The 25585-nt window shown below is 35.3% G+C and overlaps 1 protein-coding gene across 1 annotated transcript in view; it reads left to right on the top strand.

Moving 5' to 3' along the window:
- Positions 1-25585, top strand: part of Bruce (BIR repeat containing ubiquitin-conjugating enzyme) — an 86417-nt gene that overhangs the window by 46630 nt on the left and 14202 nt on the right. Inside the window, 11 exon segments of the mRNA XM_074179653.1 lie at positions 1917-2752; positions 6652-6916; positions 6975-7192; positions 10398-10610; positions 10670-10883; positions 11445-11893; positions 15633-16232; positions 16379-17244; positions 19676-20328; positions 23121-23327; positions 24685-24900. Coding sequence (XP_074035754.1) covers positions 1917-2752; positions 6652-6916; positions 6975-7192; positions 10398-10610; positions 10670-10883; positions 11445-11893; positions 15633-16232; positions 16379-17244; positions 19676-20328; positions 23121-23327; positions 24685-24900 — 4737 coding nt within the window.

Here is a 25585-nt window from a genome sequence, read left to right as displayed (position 1 = left end):
AGTTGTTTTTCTTCATAATACCTACATGTTTGAGTGAAATACAACAAATCAGGTATCATTGGAAAGATAATTTTGTGCCCTTTCACACCCTCGCTAGGGGGTTGAAGGCATAGGTGGAAAAATACATCTAAAATGTATCCCCCTCAAAAGCAAAATTGACCTGTCCGAGCATTTTTGCGTTAAGTTACAAAAAAGGAGAAAAGCAAGGTGCATACTTTTCGTTGGACCACTCTGTATGGTATACTTTCATGGGGTCAGTTTTCACATGCAATTAAAGCCTTTCGTATCCAAAGAAAAAGCAATCAGGATCATAGTTAATGTTTCTTACAGAGAACACCGTCGTCCTCTATTTCAGAAACTTGAAATTCTACCCTTGCTATGTATTTTCATACTCTATAACATTTTAGAGATTCAGAAAAATGATACTAAGTACCTTACAAATGCTGACTTTCATAATTACCCTACTGAGAGGTGCACACCTGAGGCCTCAATTTTATAGACTGGATCTATCAGCTCGAAATTCACTCAACATACAATGAAATACCAACAGACATTTGAGAGTTATAACTGTTTCAAGGCTAGGGTTAAGCACTCACTATTAAGGCACTGTTTCTGGAGACTTGGACTAAATGGGCAAGTCAGACAGCTCCCAAGGTACAAAAAAAAAGGCACTGTTTCTACTCCATCGACGAATATTTTAATTGTGAGACATTAATCTTTTAATATGTTAAATGTGTTCTTATTTTTTATTTCCAAAAATATTTTAGATGTAATCAGCGTGTATAATCACAACTATTGTTCAATTATTGTTATTCTTGTTTGTCAATTTGACTTGTCACTCTTGTACATTTTGTAGTTAATGTGATGAAATAAATGTATACTTTAATATACTATTAATTAAACTTGAGAAATACTTGAAGGGAAATAAGTTGAAACTTAATGTACAAAAAACAAAAGCTATGATCATTTCTAATTACAATAGGACAAAAAATATAGATAAAGATAACATAACTTTAATTATAGAAAATACAAAAATTGAAATTGTAAAACAATTCAAATACCTTGGGGTTATATTGGATGAAAATTTAACATATAAGGAACACTTTATATCAATACAGAAAAACAAATCTAAAAACTCTTTTTCTTCTCAAGAATAGCTGCTCACATATCGTTGAAAGCAAGATTGACAGATTTTAATAGAATCATTAAACCACATTTTGACTATTGTTCTACAATACTATTTCTATTAGACAATAACAGGAAAGCTTCTCTACAAAAACTTCAAAATCGTGAGATGAGATTAATCCTAAAATGTAATAGATATACTCCAATAACCCATGTGTTAGAGACTTTACAGTGGCAATCAGTAACCAAAAGGTTGACTGTTTCAGCAATGATCTTCATTTTTAAATTGTCAAAGGTTTGGTACCAACTTATTTCAAACAATTCATCAAGTTTAATCATGAGATCCACGAATACTGTACTGGAAGTGCAAACAATTTTCATGTGGATAGAGCTAATACCAGAAAAGTTATGAACTCACTTTTCATACGAGGTTTAGTTGAATATAATTCCCTTCCAAATGAAATTAAAAAATGTGATACACTTGTATTGTTTAAGAAAAAACTCTCAAAATATCTGTGATTGTTATGAATGTAGTTATATTGTATTATAGATTTTCAGCTGAATTGAGCCAGTTATTGTATAGTTTTGATATTTGTATTATCTCAATCTTTGTTTATTGTTAATAATGTATTTTGTTATAAATTTATACATGGATTCATTCATTGTATTATGTTTTGATATAGTATTTACTTAGTAATCATTTATTGTAGAATTATAACTTTGTATTGTGAATATTAGGATTATTCCTATTCAATAAAGACTACTTACTTACTTACTTACTATGGTTTTAGATGTGATACAACCAGAGGTGGACAACACCATCCACCATTTCAATATTGACGAAGGACTCACGGAGCCCATAAGCAAACCCCCAAAAACCGCTGGATCCTCCATCATAAACAACAATAACTTCCCGCCCCTTCCGTCGGTGTACGAGTCTGAGGACTCCGATTTCGAGGAGATGCTTGAGGACTTGCAGAAAGTGAGGTGTACCACCGCCAAAGGAAACAAAACCACCTCCGGCTCAAATTCAGGACTATCCTGCGCCGTAGATTCGAGGCTGGAGCTCGGCGTGCAGTCGAATTCCGAAATAACTTTGAAAAAATTGGTCATCAGGAACAGCCAGTTGCTGCTGCAGAACATAACGGCCGAAGGTAGTCAGAAAGAAACCTCCCACGGCCTAGCCCCGTGGCCCACACCTTTGGAGGCTTTTTCTTCGGAGTCGTTGCTCAGCAACCAGAAAATGTTAGCATTCTGCTTCACTTCGCTGTTCGAGAACCTCCAGAACCAGGAACCTTCGAAAATCGAGAGCATCCTGCAGCTGTGGCTGACATTGAACGCTACTAGCAAAAACGAGCAGTTCGTACCCGGTACGATCCCGCAAATACCGCTAGTATACAGTTCCGTCAATAATCTGATCAATACCATGGCTTGGACACCAGGATTGTCGCTGATGACTTGGTCGAGTGCCCTGCAAACGCTGACGTTGGTTTGCAACATGAATAACGGGAAAAAGTGGTTCGATTTGTCTGGAATGGCAAATACGATCGTGAATCATCCGGATTTCGTTCAAATGTTTCTCAGCCTGCTGTCGGGTACCGGGTCTGTTCTCAATGGGAAAATAATGGTGAGTATACTTATGCGGACAGAAGAAACACATCAAAATACCTGACAGAACTTCCACCATTCTTAAAATTGAATAGCATCTTATTTGTTGACTATGTGTTTGCATATAGCCATAGGTATATCAAATAATATTGCAACATGGGGACTGGCTACAGAATGTTAAAGAGTTTTCATTTCTCAAAAAAGAATAATTAGACTATTATTTGATTTAGAATACAGAGGGAGTCATGTAGAACTGTCTCTATTCTGCACTTCCCTTCTATTTTCATTTTAAAATGTGCAACTTTTTTGAAAAACAACATTTCTGACTTCAACGTGTTAGGAAGTCATCATAACTACCCATTAAGAAGTTCTTTATTGGAAATATCAAAACATAAAACTGAAACATTTAAAAAGTCTGAATTTTATTATTGCATATTTCCTTAATAACAACTTGCAAAAATATATAAAGAGTATCAATAGCTATAACACCTTTAAAATGCAACAAATAAATACCTCCTGGAAAATAGCTTCTATTCAATAGAGGAATTTCTGGCATTGGAATCCACCTAGTAAGTTTTTTGATGTGTAAATAATGTGGTTTTCTTTTTTTACCTATTTTCTTAATTTTTTTTTAATTTTTATCTATGTAACGCGAAGTTTTTATATTCTCATGACTGTCGGCTACTTTTTTTGAGAGAGAGAGAGAAATACGTTTATTGTCCTAAGAAAGATTTCTTGTTGACAAACGATTATGAACTATGTCAAAGTAGTATAAAAGTAATTCCTAAAAGTCCATTTATATAAAATAGGGTGTCAAACACATTTTTACAAAACAAAATAAATGCTATTCAATTTAAAATTTAAAAAAATTACTTAAAAAAAAAGCTATATTATAGTGACATACAGTAGTAAACTATAATTCATAAAAAGCGTTGTCATTGTAAAATCCATCTAAACTATAATAGGCTTTTTCTACACCCGTACTTTAACAATACACTTATATGACCATAATCCGTTTCATAATGATATCCATTATGATACAGATTTTTCATAACGATACAGCTTATCAACCAATAGAAACCCATAATTTTTCAATCAAGAATCCTGTTCCTTTGTTTGACCTAGATTCTAACCTAAGTAACTAATTGCTTTATTTGTCAAAGTCAGTTTTCATATTACCTACCTATATTATCAAAATGTCTGAAAATAGCGATATAGAAGGAATACCATCGACTCCAATATTTTTAAAAGATCAGATTAATTACAGTTGTTATATTCAATATAAATATAAATAGAATCTTTATAGTTTTCATATATCCATGATAATACCATTAAGTTTGTGTTTTTTAAAAAAATATGAGTTAATTACTGTAAATGTGTTCAATACAAATATAATATTTATAGTTTTTCATTATTATCAGATATAGAAAAAATAGCGTATGCAACTCTCATGTAATGGTTATTAATACACTCGCATATACCATACAAAACTCGCCTTCGGCTCGTTTCGTATCCCGGTTAATGCTCGTGTCTTAATAACCATCATTACATGATCGTTGCATAATATACTATTATCAATCAGAATGTCGCTTAATTTTTCCTGAAAATATTCAAAGAACAACTTTTCAGGTATATGGAAATTTTGTTGTACATCTTTACTCCATTGTATATCAATGAGTCCTTCACCATTGTTGTTGTGGGCAGGGGAAGTCTGATCAAGTTAACTTGACGTGTATTATAGTGTGGCTCGTTTATATCATCAAAAGCAGATATATTTTTATGAATCAGACTTACTGTTTCAAGAATGAATAGAGATATTATTGTCAGAATTCGTTGTTCAATGAATAATGGTTTGCAGTGATCTTGGAACTTTGCCCCGCACACATACCGGACAACTCGCTTCTGTAGAACGAAAACAATCTGCAGCATGCTTTTGCTGCATACTTCCCAGAAGGCAATACCATATCTTATATGAGCATCCACAAGGGCAAAGTACGCAGATCTTGCAAAGGTTCTACCCAGTTCCTTTGAAACTGACTTCACTACAAAGCAGCCAGATGCAAGTTTTTTATTCAACTTGATAATATGATCCTCAAATTTAAGTTTATCATCAATGTGAAGTCCTAAGAATTTGGAGGACAATTTCATCTCGAGAATGTTGTTATTCAAACTAAGAGGTGGGAGTTCACATTTGAAGGTGAGGAGAAGGGTTTTATCAAAGTTTAAAGAAAGCGTATTTGAGTCGCACCAGCTCTTAATTTTCTCCATGTCTACAGTGGCATCTTGAGCTAGTTTTGTAGGATCTTTTCCCTGCCACAGCAACGTTGTGTCGTCTGCAAATAATGTGATGCTAGCAGTTAGATCCAGTTGTGTTATACCATTAATATATAATAGAAACAAGATGGGTCCTAGGATGGAACCTTGAGGGACACCTGCTTTGATTTCTCCTACATTTGAGTTGGTTGAGAGTCTTACAATTTGCTTTCGATGCAATAAGTACGATTCAAACCATCCGATGCTTCTGTGCTAAAAACCATAATGTTTCAGCTTCCGCAGTAAGATTCCGTGGTCAACGAGGTCAAATGCCTTGGAAAAGTCACAGAATACAGCTGCTGAATAGGCACCAGAATTCATATCACTATAAATCTTAAGTTAAAAATTGCATCACTTGTATTTTTGTTGTTTTGAAAGCCATACTGCTGTGGACTCAATATGTTATTATTATAAAGAAAGTAAATTAGCCGCCTTTTTATGATTTTTTTCAATAATTTTTGATAAGGTGGGAACAAGTGATATAGGTCTGTAGTTTATTGGATCATCCCTGGCACCACCTTTGAAGAACGGAATCACTACAGAAGTTTTTAAAAATTCAGGAAATAAGCCATTCACAAAGGAATCATTTATCAATGAGACAAAAACGTTCAAAACACAATCTGGCAGTGTCTCAAAGATTTTGACAGACATTTCATCAATACCTGATGTTCTTTTATTTCTAATTTCTCGAATAACCTCTTTTAATTCATCTAGGTCAAAGGGGATTAAATCAAATGTTTGACCAATTTGAACACCCTTCAAATATTTAATTGGGTCGTTGCTCGAGACTGTATCAACTGCATATTTTGCAGTTATTGAACAATAGTGGTTGTTTAGTGTTGTGGGACTCATTGCTGCGTTAGTGGATTTTCCTTTAGATTGCTTTCTCCTAATTCATTAACTATATTTCACCCTTCTTTCATTTTATTATCAGTATTATCAAATCTATTTTGATAAATTTTTTTTTCGCAGCACTCATCACATTACTATATGTTTTCCTGTATTTATTGAAATATTTAAGGAAACTTTCATTTTTTGTATATTTTCGGATATAATGCAGGGATCGCATATTTATTGATGAAACTTTTAATCCTCTAGTCAACCAAAGTTTTTTTTTTATTTATTTTTTGGATTGGGAAATATTTTTCAGAGAGATGCTTTAACGTTTTATAGAAATGCTCAAAATTGACTACATTATTCCAGTCGCTTTCGAGCAATGATTGATAAAACGTATTATAGTTAGCCGTGCTGTATATACGACCATATCTGTATTTTTTTGTGTTTGCAACAACTTTGAAATTGAATCTTGTGAAGATTGCATTGTGATCGGACAGATTTGAAGGGACAACATCACATGATATAAGATTTTCGCTTAGATTAGAACAGAAGTAATCAATTAATGATGATGAGTATTGGGATGAGCGAGTTGCATTTTTATATTGACCTGCCACTTGTATTCTCTATGTATATATGAACAATAAATACTACTACTACTATTTAAGGTTCCGCTTTATGGGGAACAGCTATCAAAACAGTTTTTGATCTAGTGGGATATTTCATGATTTTTAATATTCAATCTAGCTGTTATCTGGTATTTATTTTCAGGCCGGACCCTCATTATGTAAAGCACTGCACGATTTCTTGGTCAGATTGCAAATGAGATGTGATATAGTGAGTCCTGTGAGCAAACTAGGCAATAGCCTGAAGACGTCCCTCCTCAAAGTCATTTACCAACTAGCTCAACCATCTGGAGCAATGGGTTCTAAACTGGGTCCACTGGACGCCCAGTGCAAACTACTGCTGACCATGCTGTACCTAGATTTCGTCAATACCGACCTTAGCATAGCTATGAGTACCTTGGAAAGTACCGGTTAGTTGCCTGTTAAACTTAATCGTTTAGAACCTTTCCTCATTGTATTTAATTTCAGCTGCCTTGGTTCACAGCTACGTACTCGTTAAAGACAATATAAAATGTGTGAGCATGATTGAGAGACAGGTTATCACTGGGCCTTTCAGTGATATTTTTGCGAGTGTTCTCGGCTCAGATTCCATCAAACAAGACAGACCAGTCTCTTACGAGGATTTATTGATACTAATGTTGAAGCTTCTTGGAAAACTAGTGCAGACTCCTCTTCCCGACCAACAGGTGAGTTATTGTGATCATTTTCGGATTATTTAATCCTGTCTAAAGTTCGAAATCAAGTATGTTGCATAAGTTTCACGATTTTGAGTACTGAGTACTACCAAAAGGAAAAACTCTCTACATAATTCTTCAAATGAACACAAAGATTGCAACAATTGAACCAAGCAATTTGGACTTTGTATCTCCATTGTGTCTAGAGAGACCTAATAAACTAAACTCTATGTATACAAACAAATACTTTGGGGTGGGAGTCTGAATAATAAACATATTCCCAGGAGGTGCATATGACATGCCCAAATTCAGGCGAAAAACACCTTACCCCCTTGCCTCTCATGTGAACCTATGATTATGTACGTACATGTGACAGATACCTGATGGAAAAACGACATCAAACCTAGCTAATGCCGTGCAGGAAGCTGAAGTAAAACCATCAGGCACATGTGCAACGTCTTCACATGAGAGGCAAGGGATAAGGTGTTTTTCACCTGATATATATCCAAAGTTGAATGTCAAGCTATAATAATTTGTAAATTGTACTCATCCTGTGGGTTCAAAGGAGACTTGAAGAAATAGATGAGACGGCTCCCAGGAAAGGAAAAAAGCATTAGCTTGCACTTATTTTATGAAGTGTATTATTACACTTTTATTTGTATTTGGTTTGTTCAAATGATGACAATAGTAGTTGTTGGAATAGTATTGTTGGAATACTCATATTGAGATGTTGAAAAAGAAAATCGGACCAATTTTAGGAATATTATTTAGGATTAGAAATTTTATTCGATTAAAATATCTCAAATGTATATATTTCTGTTTGGTATATTCAAATCTACAATATTTAATTTCAATTTGGGGAACAACTGACAGCAATAGACTGCAAAATAAAATAATAAAATGTATATTCAAATTACCATATCTTGAACCTACGTCAAATTTATATATACTACGTGATCTTTTAGATGTTCAGTCTATTTTCCAATTGAAAATTTGTTGTTTCATCCATTCTGTTAGAAAAAATTACAAACATTCGAATTTGGAATTCAATCAAATAAATACCATCCATGACCATATTACGAAACAAGCAAAAAAACTACTAGTTAAATCATATCACTCAAAATTTGGAGAGAAATCCATCCATTTAGGAGTTGAAATATATAATAATCTTCCAGAGAAACTAAAAATGAATCAAAAAACAAAATTCAAATCGGAATTGAAAAAGTTTCTGCTTTCTTCCTCTAATTGAAATTCTGATGTCCATATTACATTTTTTTTGTTTTTAATTACCATTATAATTCAAAAATTTATATATGTATTTGTGTATATATGTAAATATGTATGTATATATGTGTTTGTATCTATGTATTTATGTATTTATATATGATATATTTAATATTGAAATAATTTATTTAATCATTATTTTAAATGTTATCCCTGTTATAAACATTCTTGTTTCTTGGGATTAATAAAGATTATTATTATTGAATTTTGCAGTCGGTAATGTATCATATTTATTTATAAAACGGGAATTGCCAATTTCAGTTTCCCACAATTCAAAGAAATCGTGAAACTGGTGTAAATCCAAAAATAACAAGAAAACTGTAGAGTTCAATATAATTTATTGGCAGAATGTATCTATTGGCAGAATGTCAATATTGATGAACCATTGAAAGTAATTATTACCGTTTTGTAGTTTCTGGAAATAACTAACATTGATAATATGTTTATTTTTTAAGAATAAATGTTTACAAACACAATATTATAAATAAATATCAATATAAACATGAAGTATAAGTGTATAAAATATAAATGATTAAAATAAAATATAAACTATATATACATACATATGCAGAGGTTACTTGACAAGAACTTGGACAACGAATAAAAATATATGTTTCACACACAGTACAATCACAGTTTCATCGCATTATAAATTACAGGGCATCGTCAAAATATTCTTGTTGGTCATAATAGGCTTTATCACTTGATAGTTTTGTACATTTCTTTCTAAATATGATGAAAGGAGTCTATTTGATTTCATCGGGAAGTTCATTGTATATTCTGATTCCATTATATATCAACGAGTTTTGAACCAAACATGTTTATGGTATGTGGTATGTGGTTGTAACTGTAGATTCATAGTTCTCCCTATTTTTTATGTATAATTGACACGGTTTCCAATATAAATATTGAAATAACCGTAAGGATTATATGTTCTTGAAAAAGGGGTTTACATGAATCCCGTCATTTCGCTTTACATAACTACCTGATAGCCCTTTTCTTCAAGACAAAAACCGACTGCATAAGTTGTTTACTGCAAACACCCCAAAAGGGTATACCATACCTTAGATGAGAGTATTAAGGCATAATACCCTACTTTCGCTGCAGCAAACCCCAGTTTCTTTGAGATGTTTCTCAGTGCGAAACATTCTGATGCCAATTTTTTGTTGATGTGAGCAATATGCTGAGAGAATTTTAAATTTTCGTCTAAATAAATTCCCAAAAATTTCAAAGTAGAGTTATTTTTTATTGTGTTATTGTCAAGGGGGATATCAGGTATATTACACTTGAATGCTAATATATTTGTTTTGCTAGTATTCAATGATAGAAGATTCGAGCCAAACCAATTCTTCACTTTTTTCATGTCTTGGCACATTTTGTTATGCAATCTGTTTTTGTCCTTGTCATGCCACACTAATGTGGTGTCGTTAGCAAATAAGGTAAAGCTTCCTCTAATCGATATGTTGGTCAAATCATTAATGTATAACAGAAACAGTATAGGACCTAACACAGAGCCTTGAGTTACTCCACAATTTATCTCTCCCATGTCCGAGTTAGATGACGTTCTTACAAATTGTTTTCTGTCAGAAAGGTATGAACTAATCCAAATATGACTGTTGTCCATAAAACCATATCTTATTAGTTTCCGAAGCAATATGCTTTGATTGACACAGTCGAAAGCTTTGGATAAGTCACAAAGCACTGCTGCAGTGGCTTCCCCGCTGTTTATTTCATTATACACCAATTGCAATACTTTTGATATAGCTTCACTTGTACTCTTGAAATTCTGAAAGCCGTTCTGATGCGTACAGTAGTAGATAATTTGTTTACTACACTTAGTATAGTATTTTTGTGATATTTTTGTAGAAAATAATGATTTCGTTAAATAAATGACACATAAATATTCACGTTTTTCCTATTGCAAATTTTACAGGAAGCCATGGACACTGAGTCGCCTGCCACCTCTCAGACAGATGAAAGCAAAGCAGAACAAATTCAGCAAGAAAATTCTCAGAACTCTTCGACTCCTATTCCATGTTTTGCCGACGTAGTTCTCCAACACCACCCGACCTTCATCAGATTATGTCGCTGTCTGGCGGCATGTAAGTCATCTTCACTTTGTATGCTTCCTAATGTTTCACAAAAGGTAAACTTTCTAAAAAAATGGAACCCGAACGGTAACCGGACGTTTTCTTTCTGTTGTAGATGGCGTTTTCGAACCTTGGCGAACCGTACACAGTGGGCGATGCCATTTTCCATCTGTTGGCCCTGCTGGCTAAGAAGGCCTCGAACAAGGAGTTGTTGTTACATCCCCTGTTAATGTTTTTATCACAGACGCCACAGCTGAGCGAACCGCTCTTGTGGTTCATCTTGCAAGTCTTCGATACAGAAGACATGATCAAGAGGTTTTTTAGCGCAGGTATGGAACATGTAGCTCTGACAATTTTAACCAGTTCATTTTTGAATCAGGAAAGAAAATTCTACAATTCACAGATTTTTATCTTCGTTAATTCTGCTCTATATTCTTTTTTATTTTATTCACTGGACACAGAAATTCTAACATAAAACTTTAAAGATGTCCATAACTATAATACCAGACAAATTGTTCCGATATAGACCAATCCAATTGATCATTATCAAACCAAGGTTTTTTTTTATGTATAATTGCTAACCTGAATAGATAAAATAAATAAAAACAAATGACATGTTAGATATAAATTACCCCAAAAAATTAAGGAATAGTTTGAGTTATATCATTTCAATAAATCTTTTCTATCAGAATCGTAACTATTTTTTTAATGAAATGGCAATATTTTGTTTCTGAAGCACAACATAGAAAATGTTTGAAAAGAAGTTTAACTAGATATATATTTATATGTTTTATTGTCGAAAGAGTGTAGACAATGTCTTGTTGGCATTTTATTAAGATGTATTCTAAGATCTGAAATTAGGTGACATTTTTTATTTTTGGTTGATGTAGGTGGAATTACGGTACTTGGCAGAAGCATTGTAGACAGCAGCAATTCGCCCAGCACGCTTGCCAAAGTAGGCACCATTTCGACTGTTATGCAGCATTTTAGCGGAATGAACACGACGCCAGAGAGCAGCGCTACGGCTCCTTCTTCAGTATCCTCGAAAAAAATTTTGCAACATTCCCTGGAAAACAAACTGTCTTTAGTCAACTTCGCCCCATTTTGTACGATCTCGTGCGAGTCGAGCACGGCTCAGCCTGCAGACGTTCTGATACAGGGCCTGACGGCTGTGACGCACCGCAGAACTCGAACACCGCTATGGTCTTATCACTTTTATCCGGAAGAGAATCACACCGAGCTACTGCTGCAATTGCCCAGTGCCATTTTACTTCGGGAGGTGCAACTGCAACCGCATTCCGCTGGACTGGCTACGTGCCCCTCGTTCGTGGCTTTAGAGGTAGGATCTTTTATTTTTATATTGAGCGGACAAAATGAAAAGATTTTTGGGTATTATATGAACTCAATTAACAATTTCTAGAAGATGATAGAGATACGAATGTATACTGTTTGGTTAGGCAAGCAGAAGTAGCAAACCGCGGGCACGTGTTTATGGCTATTGGTCGCATTCGGCCCCCAGACCGTATCGCAACGTGTGACAGAAAGAATCGCGTGCCTAGACAAGCGAGAGAGTGTTAGTTAGGTACCTATTTAACTCAAGTAAAAAACTCAATCATGAACAGTAACGCCATCTCTTAGCAACAAGCGGAAATACTCTATTATTGTTGTTGAGAACAATAGAATCTTCCACGCGCCTCGAGTTTAGACTAAAACCTTTGTATATAGACTAACCTAGTAGGATAATGTACGTATATTTCCTATTTGACACAAAGTCGAGCGCCATCTAGTCGAAAAACGGTATACCTATTGAATTTAGTGACCGTACTGATATGACCCCTGGGTACTACATTCAAAATTACAAAGTTGAAGCAGGGCTGGACTCCGATAATTTAATGCAAATTGTATTAGAGTGAAAATATGGAAATCTACATATTTGTTTTGAATCATAAATTATTGAATTTTGAACATATTGAGAGACTTATTGCTAGCAATAAGAGTACTAAGAGTACAGCTAAGAGTACAGCTACTAAAAATTGTCAAGGAGTGCAAGCTTGAATACCAAAAATATATAGCCGATGAGATGGCAGCAGGCCAAAACAAAATTGTCCTTCGCCTGCCTCCATACCACTGCGAGCTCAATCCCATCGAGTTAATATGGGCGGATGTGAAGAATTTTGTAGCTCAGCATAACACCACGTTCAAATTTGCAGATCTCAAAGTACTTTTTGATGAGGCTTTGAACAGCGGAGAAATGGGAGAAGTGTGTTCGGCATGTGATATCGGAAGTCGAGACAAGGATGTGGAAGCTTGATAACATAATAGAGGCACAAATCGAGCCATTGATAATTCAGATTGGTGAGGATGACGCTACTGATGAAGAGACAAATTCATCCAGTTGAATAATTTTGATTAATATTCCTTTTGATTTTACATAAAATAAAAAATATGAATAAAGAAATAATTACGTCTCTTTTCATATAATGCTTGATTGCGCTGTGAAATATCCAATGAAAATCTTTTTATATCACACATATTACCTGCATGTTTCCCGTTAAACTGCAAAACTTGTGCATTTCACTTGTGCATTTCATAGAAAACACAACCTTAAAAGTCTCCCAAGCACTGAAGACATACGGTTTCATAATGAGAAATTGTAGAAATTTCACCAACATCAAAGCATTGAAACTACTGTATTTTTCTAATGTACGACCAAAACTTGAATATGCTAGTATTGTCTGGTTCCCTTTTTACGAGTGTCATAAAGCAGCCATTGAGGGCGTTCAAAAAAGATTTTTGAAATTTCTCATCTTCAAAATATATGGTACATATCCTGAAAGGGGAACAAACAATGAGGAATTATGCATGAGGGTCAATATTGACAGCTTAGAGTGCAGAAGAAATTGTGCATTTGTTATATTTTTGTATAAAATTTCGAATGGCCTTATTGACTCTCCCAGTCTGCTCAGCCTGATTAATATCAATGTTCCTCTCGAAATCATGCAACTTTCAAACTTCCACGAATAAGAACAAATATGCAATTGAAATCTCCACTTTATATAATGTGTAGTGAATTCAATAAAATTAGCAATCGAATTGACATTCATTCATGTTCCATCAAGGAACTCATCTCGGTGATGAAAAATTAAACAGCATTGTTATATCGATATTTCGTTAATTTTTGATATGTTATTTTGATTATTGTTTAATCTACTAAATATTATTATTAATTTACTCATACACACCATTTTATGTTTTGTTATTCTTTAATATTGTCCTGTAAATGGGAAACTGTTGGACAGTAAAGGCTATTATTATTATTATTATAAAAAAAGTTTTCCTAAGTATGATATAGCATTTGCGATCAACAGGATGTTGGTTCTGAATACGACCCTGGCCAATTCTTGGGATTTTCAATATCACGTGCGTAGGGCATGTCAATGTTTACATCCACTCTATCTTGGATTTGAATTTGCTTTAGTCTTGCCTGAAAATTGCTCGGGCGCGAAATTGCATTGTAAAACGCCCATTATGTATTTATAAACGCTATTTATTCCACCAACTCTGCTTCCCCTTATTTTTTCCAAAATTTTTTCCATTGATTAACAAAAGTAACATGAATATATCTATGAGATTAATATTATATTGTACTTGAATTCTAGGTGATATATCAAGATGAATGTTATCTTTTCTAACATACGCCACGTTGTACACTTAATCATATATGCCCGTGTGTTGGCATGTTTTTGGACAGTACTACTGTCTACATTTAACATATTGAGACTGGTTACAATATTGAAAATAAATAAAACACTCAGTTGTACAATAATTTTTTTATCAAGATATACAATACATGATATCATGTGCGCATCAACAATTTTCAGAAAATTATTATATTATAGGTAATAACTGATACCAATATTGTAGATATACCGAAATTTCGTCATACCCTGAACTTTTTTTATTTTCCAACATCTGTCACATTTTGTACTGGTACAAAAAAACAGGCGTTTGACCACATTTATAAAATCGACACTTATTTCCAGACATCTGAATAAATAATCTAATAAATAACTGTTGATATTGCAAATTACAACTGAAAAAATCATTTAACTCTTTTTTTTAATAAGATGTTTTCGATGTTTAAAAAAAATAAGTTTGACTTTAATTGAAACTGGCAGAATACTTACTATTTACAAATGTATCCCAAATGGAATATTGATAGCAAATGCCACTATTTCCAAATTCTCAATTATTCTAATTCTCTAATTATAATTCAACACAAAGGACATTATCTAGTTGTTAATCCAGTACATCTCAATATTCTACCTGATCCCATCTTATACAATGTTGCATGAATATGGTAAACTCCTAAACAATGACCCTAATGCGGATCTGCCTATGATGCTCTAGGCAAAAATCTTCATGACAAGCAATTTTCGACTCTATTGATGGCGGGGAGATGAAATTCAAACACGAGTCTCCTTTTTCAGTAACGCCATCTAGTGACAGTCTCCTTTTCTGTCAAATATAGTTTCCATAAGATTATCCTACTAGGTTAGTCTATATACAAAGCTAGAACCTTTCTTATTGATATAAAAGGAGTGCGTCGGCGTGACGTGAGTCTGTTGAGTCAAGTAATTGGAGCGAAACAGTCGGAGAAGGATTCTGCGAAGTAGTGATTGTGAAGGTATTGTGCATTTGTTTAAGTCGTGCGCGTGCGATATCTATAATTGTTGTGTTGAGAACAAGCATCGCACAAGACTTACAAATGAATATCTCCAATCAATTCTTGAAATAATTACAACGAATATGATACCTGACATCAATGAGCTTGTCAACAACAAGACAAGTCAGGTATCTGGATCCTTGAGCTCAAAATAATCACCCTCTTTTATAACTTTAGTATGATTTATAACAACCGTATATTATATACTATAAAATTAAAAAAATGAAATGTTATTATAATTCAGTACATTTTGTTAATTTGAATCTGGCTCACCTACACATTCTGAATTTAATATATGGCCCTCTGCAAAATTGAGTTTGACACCTCTGATCTAGTATGTTATTTTTTTCAGGTTTCAGCTCACGGTATATCTAGACTGGCTCCCGTATGCCTGCCTCTTCCCACCAGCGGCCTAACCTACATCCGCTTGCAACTCCCGTCCCCCAGGGTGGTCAACTGCATCTTAATCCGCCTATACAAGCCCCGGGATGCCAATAACATCGGTCTTCTTCAGATTCGCGTGATGGGCACTTATGCTTTCGGCGGTAGCCTCACCCAATCCTCTGAAAACGACGACGATTCACATTGCAGGCACAGCCTAGGCTGGCTCCGACTCCTCAATCACTGCTTCACGGTGGTGACCGATCCGGACGTTCGTCGGCAGGTCGTGGATGGCGCTTCCAATGTGCCGGAACTTTTGACGACATGCTGCGGGTTGCTTCTCGCTTCGTCCCACATTTTGACCAGTTACTTGCCTTGCCTGGAGAACGTTTTGAGAGAATTGACGTTGCATAGCCCGGAAAATGGATTATCGGCTATTGGGGTGTTGCTGGATAGTCGATCTGGAGTTACTGAGCCTATGATGGCGGTTGACAACTGGCAAGAGAGGTCCATTAACGTTTCTGGATATCAGTCGGCCTGCGAGTTGCTGTACAAGATTTGCGACCACCAGGTGAGTCTGGAAAATATTCCAAAGGTCACTATAGTTGAGTAAAATTGTCTCTGTATTTAAATTAATGATTATTAAACAAATTGTATCTTTTTTACATCAAATAAATACTTTCAATACTACAGTGCTAACCTTGCAAACTCTTCTAGGACCAACATACACCGTACAGGGTCAAAATAATCTTGGAATGGCTGGAAACTAATGCAAACCGTGCCATTTTGACGAACAGCACAGATGGCTGTAATCCAGCATATATATCTAGCATAGCGTCGATACTGTGGTCTGCGAAACAATCCCAAGTCCAGTATGATCTGAAATCTTTGGTGACAGTTGACATATTCAATGCTATCTTCAATCTAAAAATGGAGACAGAGTGCAGCATCAGCCTCAGATATTCTCTGGATTCGTTGATGTGTTCGTTGTGTTACATCCGTCCAGAGTTTTTCCCGTTGCTTCTCCAAAAGATCGGCGTTCTCGTTCCCAACGTGGGAACCGGACCACAAGCTTCCATAAGCGACGACAGAAAAGATTCGGAAAGCATGACAGACGATTCCAAGCAGGGCTTCGAGATCAATTCCGAGTGGTATGGTCGCCTCGTGATCGGAGACCTGTCCAGTTTGAGCCTGACCAGCGAGCAGCTGGAAAGTATAGCACTCGTCAGTAGATCTCCGTCAGCGGTGCAGCAGCTTCTGGATTCGGGTTTGCCGAAATTGTTGAATACCGCCATTTTGGAGTTTTGCCGCTCGGAGAACAAATCATCAGTGCCGATGTCAAAGCTGGAAAACATTTCCAGCATTTTGAAGTTCTTCACCGACGTCTGCGATGAGAAGCTGATGCGCGATTGGTTGGGTTCAGAAGATGGATCTTCGTTTTGGCTGAACTTGCTCCAGTTACTTTGTAAGAAGCCTCCTATGAAGACGTCAACTCTCCAGACCGAAGCTCATGTCCAGTTGGAGGAAGTTTGCGTTAAGTTTCTATCGAAATGTTGCCTTTGTCATGCCACCAACCAAACGAGGTGAGTAATTTATTTATTTATTTATTTACGGGTTTCAAACCCATGACAAAATACGAGGGTGGTTCCTGAAGTACCCGGCCTGGCCTAGAGGTGGCGGTAGTTGTTTGAAAGATATCACTGTATTAGAAAGTACACAATCTATAAAGCATACGTTCCAAGTTTGAAGAAGCCGCGTTGTTTAGTATTTGTTTGACAGCCATCAATAGCGAACGTTTTCGGTGAATTTGTGAAAATGGCCACTTTTGAAATCCTATTTTATTTGCTGCTCTTTTAGGGAATAGACACGGCCAAAGAAGCTATTGTATAGCGAAACACGAGTTGCTTGAAAGAGTCGACCTTCAATTTTGGACGGGCACACTTGCAGACTGGTTTCGGGCTCCTTAGCCACTCGTCAGTGCAAGATAGTGACCATCATCGACCTAAAGTCAATGATATTCCATAATTGAAAATCGAAATTTTTTCAGAGTATTTCATTCCTCGTCTTAAGTTGGAGCAAACAACAAAAATGTCACCCCATCTAGTGGATGAGGTATTAACCAACTGCATATCCGAATTTTGCCCGATTCCAGTTGTATTGCCAATTGCATATGCAGGAAATTTTCTGTGAAGATTTCTGCACTGACGCCTGTCGGATATAATCCAACGCCTTTCGTGGTATTAGCCACGGGAGTAGTTGTTTTCTGATAGGCGTCAGTCCATTAAACCTACTGTGTAGGTATATCCGAGACGAGCTTCAACATTTAAAGTTCATTTCTTTAGATTTGTTTACTGGCAGTTGTAATACCCGACCATATATGTGTATTCTATTCATATATGGTTTTATCTATTATTATTAATTTAGCAGCGGCTATCACCAGATGCAAATCCGCATCAAATTTTTAATATTAAGGCAGGTCCGAAAAAGCTGTAGAGTTCGTGCCGAACGCACGAGGGCGGGTCTTTTGGAAACCTAACTACACCGTGTACCTTTTTGAGATGGTTTTCCTTCTAAGTTCCACTCCAGAACGAGGCAGGAGACTAATACTTAAGGCTAAAGGCCTTTCAACTATCCTGAAATGGTGCGGGACTTACTCAAGTAGTGAGCCATTAAAACAAGAAGCTTCAGATTAGGCTTATATTACAAAAGAAATAACTGTGTTAAAATATAACATGAAAGTCCAACAAATCAATAAGAAAAAATGTTCGAAAAGTACAATCAAAATTTTACAAGAAAGCACGTCCCAAATAGCTGATTGTCAAACAAAAATTCTCTCTTTATCGACTTGTGAAATGTTATACATTCTCTCATAAGGTAGAATTCCAACATACGCGAAAACCTAAATTACTCTACTCAAGCTTTGTGGAAATTCTGAATTGATTATTTGAAATTGCCTGACTTCAAACCCGTGCGTACTATTTGCAGATATTTACACATATGAAAGGGGTGTAGTGTAATTAATTGCCCTTCTTATATCGTCCCCAAGACGCAACAACAAAACAATTATTACTAAATTTAAATGACATCCTCTCTCTATACCGACATGGGGGTTAGTAAAAAAAATCCAAATTGACTCACGATACTATACTGGGTTCTGTTCTCCCTCTCTGGTCCGGTATCCGTGTAAAATACACAATCGTTGTAAGTACCACCAAACGCAACACCACAAATAACTCACTACCCACAATTTACCGGAATTCCACTCTCGCTAAACTCTTTTTTGGAAAGTCCCCCTTTCGCAACCCTCTTCCGCAACTGACTTTCGCAACTCCCTTTTGTGACTCTCCCAAATTAACTCTCGATCGCATAAGAATCTTTTCGTAACTGCCCTGTCGCAAAATCCCTTTTAATCGACTTCCTCAGTCGTCCTGTCGCCACCGTCCCAATTGACCGACTCCTTCAGTCGTCCGATCGTCACCGTCCCAATTGACCGACTCCTTCGTATTCCCAAGTCCGAAAAACTCTCCCTAACACTCCTTCCTTTTACCGTTCGCTGATTGGTCTGATCTTTGTTTAATATTCTCGAATTTTTCCATAACCCTTCCTACTCAAAACTTAAATCTTCTTTTCATTGAAGTCATTGGTTAGTTTTTATTTTAATAAATTTTCGGACCCACCTATTCAGATATGGCCGAACTTCCTGTCCACGAAGCTAAAATGCAAACTCATGGCTTGCATTATTTTGCGTTCCTAGTATCATAACTTATCAACAGGATACGTTTGTTTAGTCTGACCGAAAGAAACATAATGATGCCGTCAAGGTTCAACAATCATAACTTAAATTCAACGCTTACTCTGTTGAAAAAGTATTGATACCGAAAAACCGAGTGACCGACCCCGATCTTTATGAATGAAATTATATTTTTCGTTAACTATCGCAATGGCAGTTATTACACAGTCTTCAATTATAGCCCACTGACTAATGAGAAAATTATCATCAATGCTTTTTTTTAGGTTAGCGAAAGTGCTGTGCGACGTAATTTACTTGCAGTCCAACGGCATATCGGGATTCATGCGTCGATTGATACTGCAGCTGTTGCTAGAAAACGAAAAGATCCCGGTCAGCATCGAAGCCGACGAAACCCTGTACAAAAGTTCGAGGCTCGCACAATCGTACGTTCCCGCTCACCCTGCTTTCAAGCAGACCTACAACCGCGCCATGCTGAGCCTCAGCACGAATACGACCCTCCTGGAGATCCTCGAGCAGCACATCTTCTTCAACACGTCCTTCAAGTCCGAGTCCGTGCTCAACAAGAAGTCAAATACGATCGCGAAAAAAGACATCTTCAAGTCGTGGTTCGTCGCCGAGGAGCAGGAGATAAGCATCGACGCCGCCGTTGCGGCCAAGGACAAACGAGTCAAGGACGCTAAGAACCAGCTGTATGCAGCAGCCTCCTCCTCTACGCCTCAATCGAAGAAGAAGAGGTATACGGCCGAGTCGCCGGCCACTAGTGACGCTATCGAAGGGCGCGTCATCAAGTGCGAGACGTTTTCAGATCAACCACTGCCGCTGACCGTTAATTTGGGGCAACTCCTGAGACTGATTGAGTCCAAAGGAGCTACTGTTGATTGGCCTTATGTACATCTTAAAATATACCAGTGTAAAAGTGAGTATCTTCAGGTTTCTGAGGGGGGTCCTTGGATAAATGACACTTGGTATAACAAAAACTCAATTTTATTTCGCTACTTCACTAATCGATATATATGAACAGCAAAATAAACTATCTGAAAAAAGGTTGGTTGGAAAACATTTTATATAAATCACTGACAAATTAATAGGCATATACTATTGTATTGTACATGTAAACCATGCTTTGTCCACAAGAGTCTTGAGAGTATATTGATTGATTGATTACTCACCTAAAAGTAGTTTTTTCGTGTGGATAATATTACTATTTTAAAAACCTTCAGACATATTAGATACATATAAAAAAACATTGCAACAAGACATGAAACAATGGCGGAAAGAAAAAGAATGAAAAATGGGTAAATTATTGAGGTACTTTACTTATCCAATTGAAATATGCAGTATTAAAGCCATTGACATCTCTTCTAGTGTTGACACTATCGCATTTGACATTATGTTTCATTTTGCTCAAAAGTCTTTTTCATATTCAATAAGAGCTGTGGGGTTTTTTATATTCAGTTTCTTAGAGTCTCTCATGTGTTCTGAAACTCGTATTTTAAGATACCGTCCGATTTGGCCAACATATCATTTGTGGCAGCTTCCACAGTTCAATTTGTACACTATATTGGATTGTATTTCTTGTGGTGTTTTGTTTTTTGTTTTGAGAAAAAATTCTTTCCAGCTGTATTTTCATTTGAAAAGGCCACTTTAATTTGTTCGGTACTGAATAGCATTCTAAGTTTATCAGATACATTTTCTACAAATGGAATTTTGGAGATTTTTGTTATGGAATTCATAATTGGAAATGGCAAGTGCTCTTGTTTTCAAATTCCTTATAATGTTGATATTACTCTGAAAATTATTTTTTGTTAATACATTTTGCATTTATACTGTTTTCTTATGAAATTATTTTATTATAGAGCCCTGATGAAGCAAAAACTGAATTTTTGATCCCTTTTCCAACTAATAAGCACTTGAAAATATTATATGGATCACCAAACCTTGCGAAGTTATACTTATAATCTCATGTATTGTTCAGTTAAAGAGGTTTTAATTTCATTTCGTAATGGTTTTATGAGTCGAAAGTCTACTGAATCCGATCTTGTAATCACTCAATAACTTTCAACTTGATTCCGGTAGTTAGGTGAATGTGAACACACTGATCCAGGCATTTTGTTGGAAAATTGTGCTGATTTTGGCTATCTAGTGATATAATTCTGTTCTTCATACATACTTTTTTCAAATGAATACAAATTGTGAAAATCACAAAAGTATGCAAATCTTTTACTTTTCAAATTTGCTATAATAATAATAATAATAATAACTTTATTAATTCCTTTAGGATCACAATGTGATATAGGACAAGTCAGTGAAAAATATAGATAAATAAACTTCAAAATACAGATATGACGAAACAATAAACATAAAAATTTTTGATTTAAAATTTTGAACAAACTTTTAAAACTTTTAAAATGCTTAAACAATACACATAAGCAATACACATATGAGCATTTCAATCACTTCTGTTCACATATTCGACGACACTGTAGAAACATCTGGAAATCAAAAACTCTTTCAGTTTTGCTTTGAAAATACCTGGGGTTTCTTCCGTCCGTACCTCAACCGGAAGTTTGTTATAAAATTTTGTCCCTGCATAGGAAGGGCAATTTTCGAAAAATGCAGTCGAGTGCTTTTTTAGTCTGATTTTATTCTTTTGTCTAGTAGGATAGGTATGAAAATCTGAGTTTTGAAGGTGCGTGTCATATTTCTTCATAAACAAACAAACGCATTTATAAATATATATACAAGGTAAACACATGATTCTATTTTCAATAAAAATTTGTTTGCACGAATCTCTATAGGCAAGATTGAATATCAAACGAATAACTTTTTTTGGGAGACAAAAATTCTGTTTATATCAGAAGAACAGCCCCACACTGCTATATTGTTGGAAATATGAGGATAGAATATGGCATAATAAACATTTAACCGCTGAGATTTATTAAAAATTGAAGTTAACTGTCTTAGGGCATAGTATGCGCTGTTAAGTTTATTATTCACTTGATTAATGCTAGATTGAAATGACATATCACTATCTATGCATATGCCAAGAAATTTAGTTTTTTCTGATGAGTTGATGAGATCATTATTGACTTTGACCTGTGAATTTTTATTTTTCTCTGGTTTCTGTAATGGAACTGCAACAAAACAGTTTTCTTCGAATTTACAATTAAAGAATTCCTGCGACACCAGCTTGTAAATTCTACAGATAATTTGTTGAGTTTGTCCTGGAGTTCCTCAGGACTATTTGCATCAGTGGCAAGTGTCGAGTCGTCAGCATATAAGACTACAGAATCTGTACTAATATGGTTTGGCATATCATTTACATACAATAAAAAATTAGTGGGCCCAAAATGGATCCTTGCGGAACACCTAAATCCATATTATATGACAAAGACTGCTTTTCTTCTACTTTCACATGTATTCTTCTGAATGTTAAATACGATTTTAACCACAGGAGAAAATTACCCCTGAAGCCAAGGGAATGCAACTTGCTTAGAATTATATTCAAATCAATGACATCAAATGCTTTCGATAGATCAAAAAAAAGTGCCCCAACATATTTTTTATGGTTATCAAAATTACAAATTATGGAGTAAATGTGATTTTTTTAAAAGTATTTATTTTTTATGTAGGAATATAATAATAATAATAATATTTTGAAATGAAGAGATATTATTATCACTATAAATTTGTTATTTTTTTTGACAGATAATGAAGATAAATCGAGTAGTGATATAAATTCATCGATGTTCCAACAACAACCACCAATCTGTAGTGCCTTACAAGTATTCAGCTCTATGGGAGGCCTAGCCCTGCTCGCTCAACACCTACCCACTGTCTATCCGGAAGCTGTACGTCCAACGCCGCAGGAGAAATCTTCGGACCAGTCCGATTCGGAATGGATCAAAGTGGAAGGTATTTTGAGATGATTGATTAATAATAATAAATATCTTTATTTCTGAAGAATAATCGCAAAAAGATACAAAAACAGAAATAACGTGACCAGTAAGATAGAATATGTCAGACAGTATGGCTGAGGTATTCAGCAGTAGTATAGGGTTCTATATTCAGTAGAATCCTATGAATTCTCTCTTTGAATTCGCCAAGTTTATTCATTTCTTTAATTCTGGTGGGGAGTTTGTTAAACATTTTTATGCTTTGATAGAACGGGCTCCTTTCTGTAACAATTAGTCTATGTTTTGGGTATACATAGTCAAAATTTCTAGTGTTATATACATTTTGTGGTAGACTATTTTCAAAAAGATGTTTGTTTCTAAAAATGAATAACAAGAGTTCCTGTATATAGACTCCTGTAAGTGTGAGTATTTTAAGACTACTGAATTTTGCCTCTACATGATTCTCTTGAGTTTAGATTCAGCATGGTTCTCAAGGCTCTTTTTTGTACAATGAAAATTTGCTCTGCATTTCTACTACCTCCATAAAAAATGATCCCATACCTACAAACAGATTCAAAATTTGAATGATAGACCATTCGGATTACATCTGTGTCAACATACTGATCAACAACTCCCATTGAATACAACTCTGAGTTCAACTTTTGTCAAACATTTTTAATATGACTGTTGAAACTCAGTGTGCTGGTCTATGTGCAGTCCTAAGAATCTGCACTCATTTTCTATTTTGAGTGAAATATTCGTCAGGCGAGTTTCTTGAGGTAAGTCAAATCCTGCATGGTTTGTTTTGAACATTACAGTTTTGGCCTTATGTTCATTCAATATAAGTTTGTTTCTCCTGAACCACTCATCTGCCTTACAGAGGCTTTCTTCAGTTATGGATATCAGACCAGGATAGTCTACTGCATTGACCAGCAAGTTTGTGTCATCCGCATAATTAGTGATTTTGCAATTTTCCCCACAAATCTCCTCCAGGTTATTAGAAAAATGATAAACATCATTGGGCCAATTGTACTACCTTGTGGCACCTCAGTATCAATTGATTTTAAGTCTGATCCAGCTTTGATTCCTTTCTTGTTAATTAACATAATTTGTTTTCTACCTGATATATAAGATTTAAGCCATTTTAGCTCAGGGCCACGTATGCCGTATGATTCCAGCTTTTGTAGAAGAACTGTGTGGTTCAAACAATCGAAAGCTTTGGGATATGATCAGTAGAAATTTGTAGAGAAATCTATCAACGTTTTGGACTCTATATCCATCTATCTATCTGAAACTTGTTCCTAAGTAAATTTCTATTTGATTTAGAAAAAAGAACAGAAAGAAAAAACTATTGTTTTCACATATTTCACTTGTAGATTGTGACGACATATATGAGGACATTCTAGAAGACATGGGAGCGGGCCATTCGCAGTCGAAATCTTCAGTTGTTATATCGCATGTACCCCCTCACTCTTTGACTGCGTTCGGGCTCTTCTTGAGACTACCGGGGTATGCTGAGGTGCTGCTGAAGGACATGAAGAAAGCCCTCTACCTTTTGAGACTTGTTCTGGGCGTTACCGATGATGGTGAAGGTAACTATGACAGTAGTAATCAATTTATTTTCCAAGAAACATACATACATTATATTAGCGAAAAAGTAATTTGAAACGATAACATAACTGAGGACAGATAAAAGGTACTGAACTCCCAGAAAGGAAACTGAAATCGAAAAAAATGTTGCTCAAATATGCATTGATTGTCTGTTGGCCAAAAAAAAAAGGATTAATTCTTGAAGTATTTGTTTATGGATACAATCATTTAAAAATACCTATCAGGAAACATAAGCACTCTGTTAATTAACTAATAATTTCTCAGATTAATTAAAAATTTCTGTTTAATAAAATGTTTGAAGTGTTTGGTAGTGCAGTACCGAATAATTTTGCCCACTTGTTTCCATTTTCATTACTTTCTGATTACTTGAATATCTTGTTGAATGATTGTGTTGGCCAACATTTATTTTGAAAATCAGATTTGCATGTGTTGGTTATTTTTTACCAGTTGAATAAAAGTACACGATTTTAAGTTATGTAATGAAAAAAGATTTAGTATTTTTTTGTTTTTTTTTGGTGCCTTGTTGTTTGGTTATTGCAGGTTCCTCGTAATTTTTTTTCAATAAATCATTTATTTTCCCAAGAAACATACATGAATATTACTGGAGTTTTTTCCCGACACCAAACCGTCATTTTCAACACCTCGGCACGTGTTTCGAACACCAAG

The sequence above is a fragment of the Leptinotarsa decemlineata genome, unplaced genomic scaffold (assembly GCF_025532065.1).
Source record: "Leptinotarsa decemlineata unplaced genomic scaffold, Ldec_3_MD MMD2_tig00026282_RagTag_RagTag, whole genome shotgun sequence".
Classification (NCBI taxonomy): Eukaryota; Metazoa; Arthropoda; class Insecta; order Coleoptera; family Chrysomelidae; genus Leptinotarsa; species Leptinotarsa decemlineata.
Note: the sequence above shows the minus strand (reverse complement) of the source record. Positions and strands in the feature narration are given on the sequence as shown.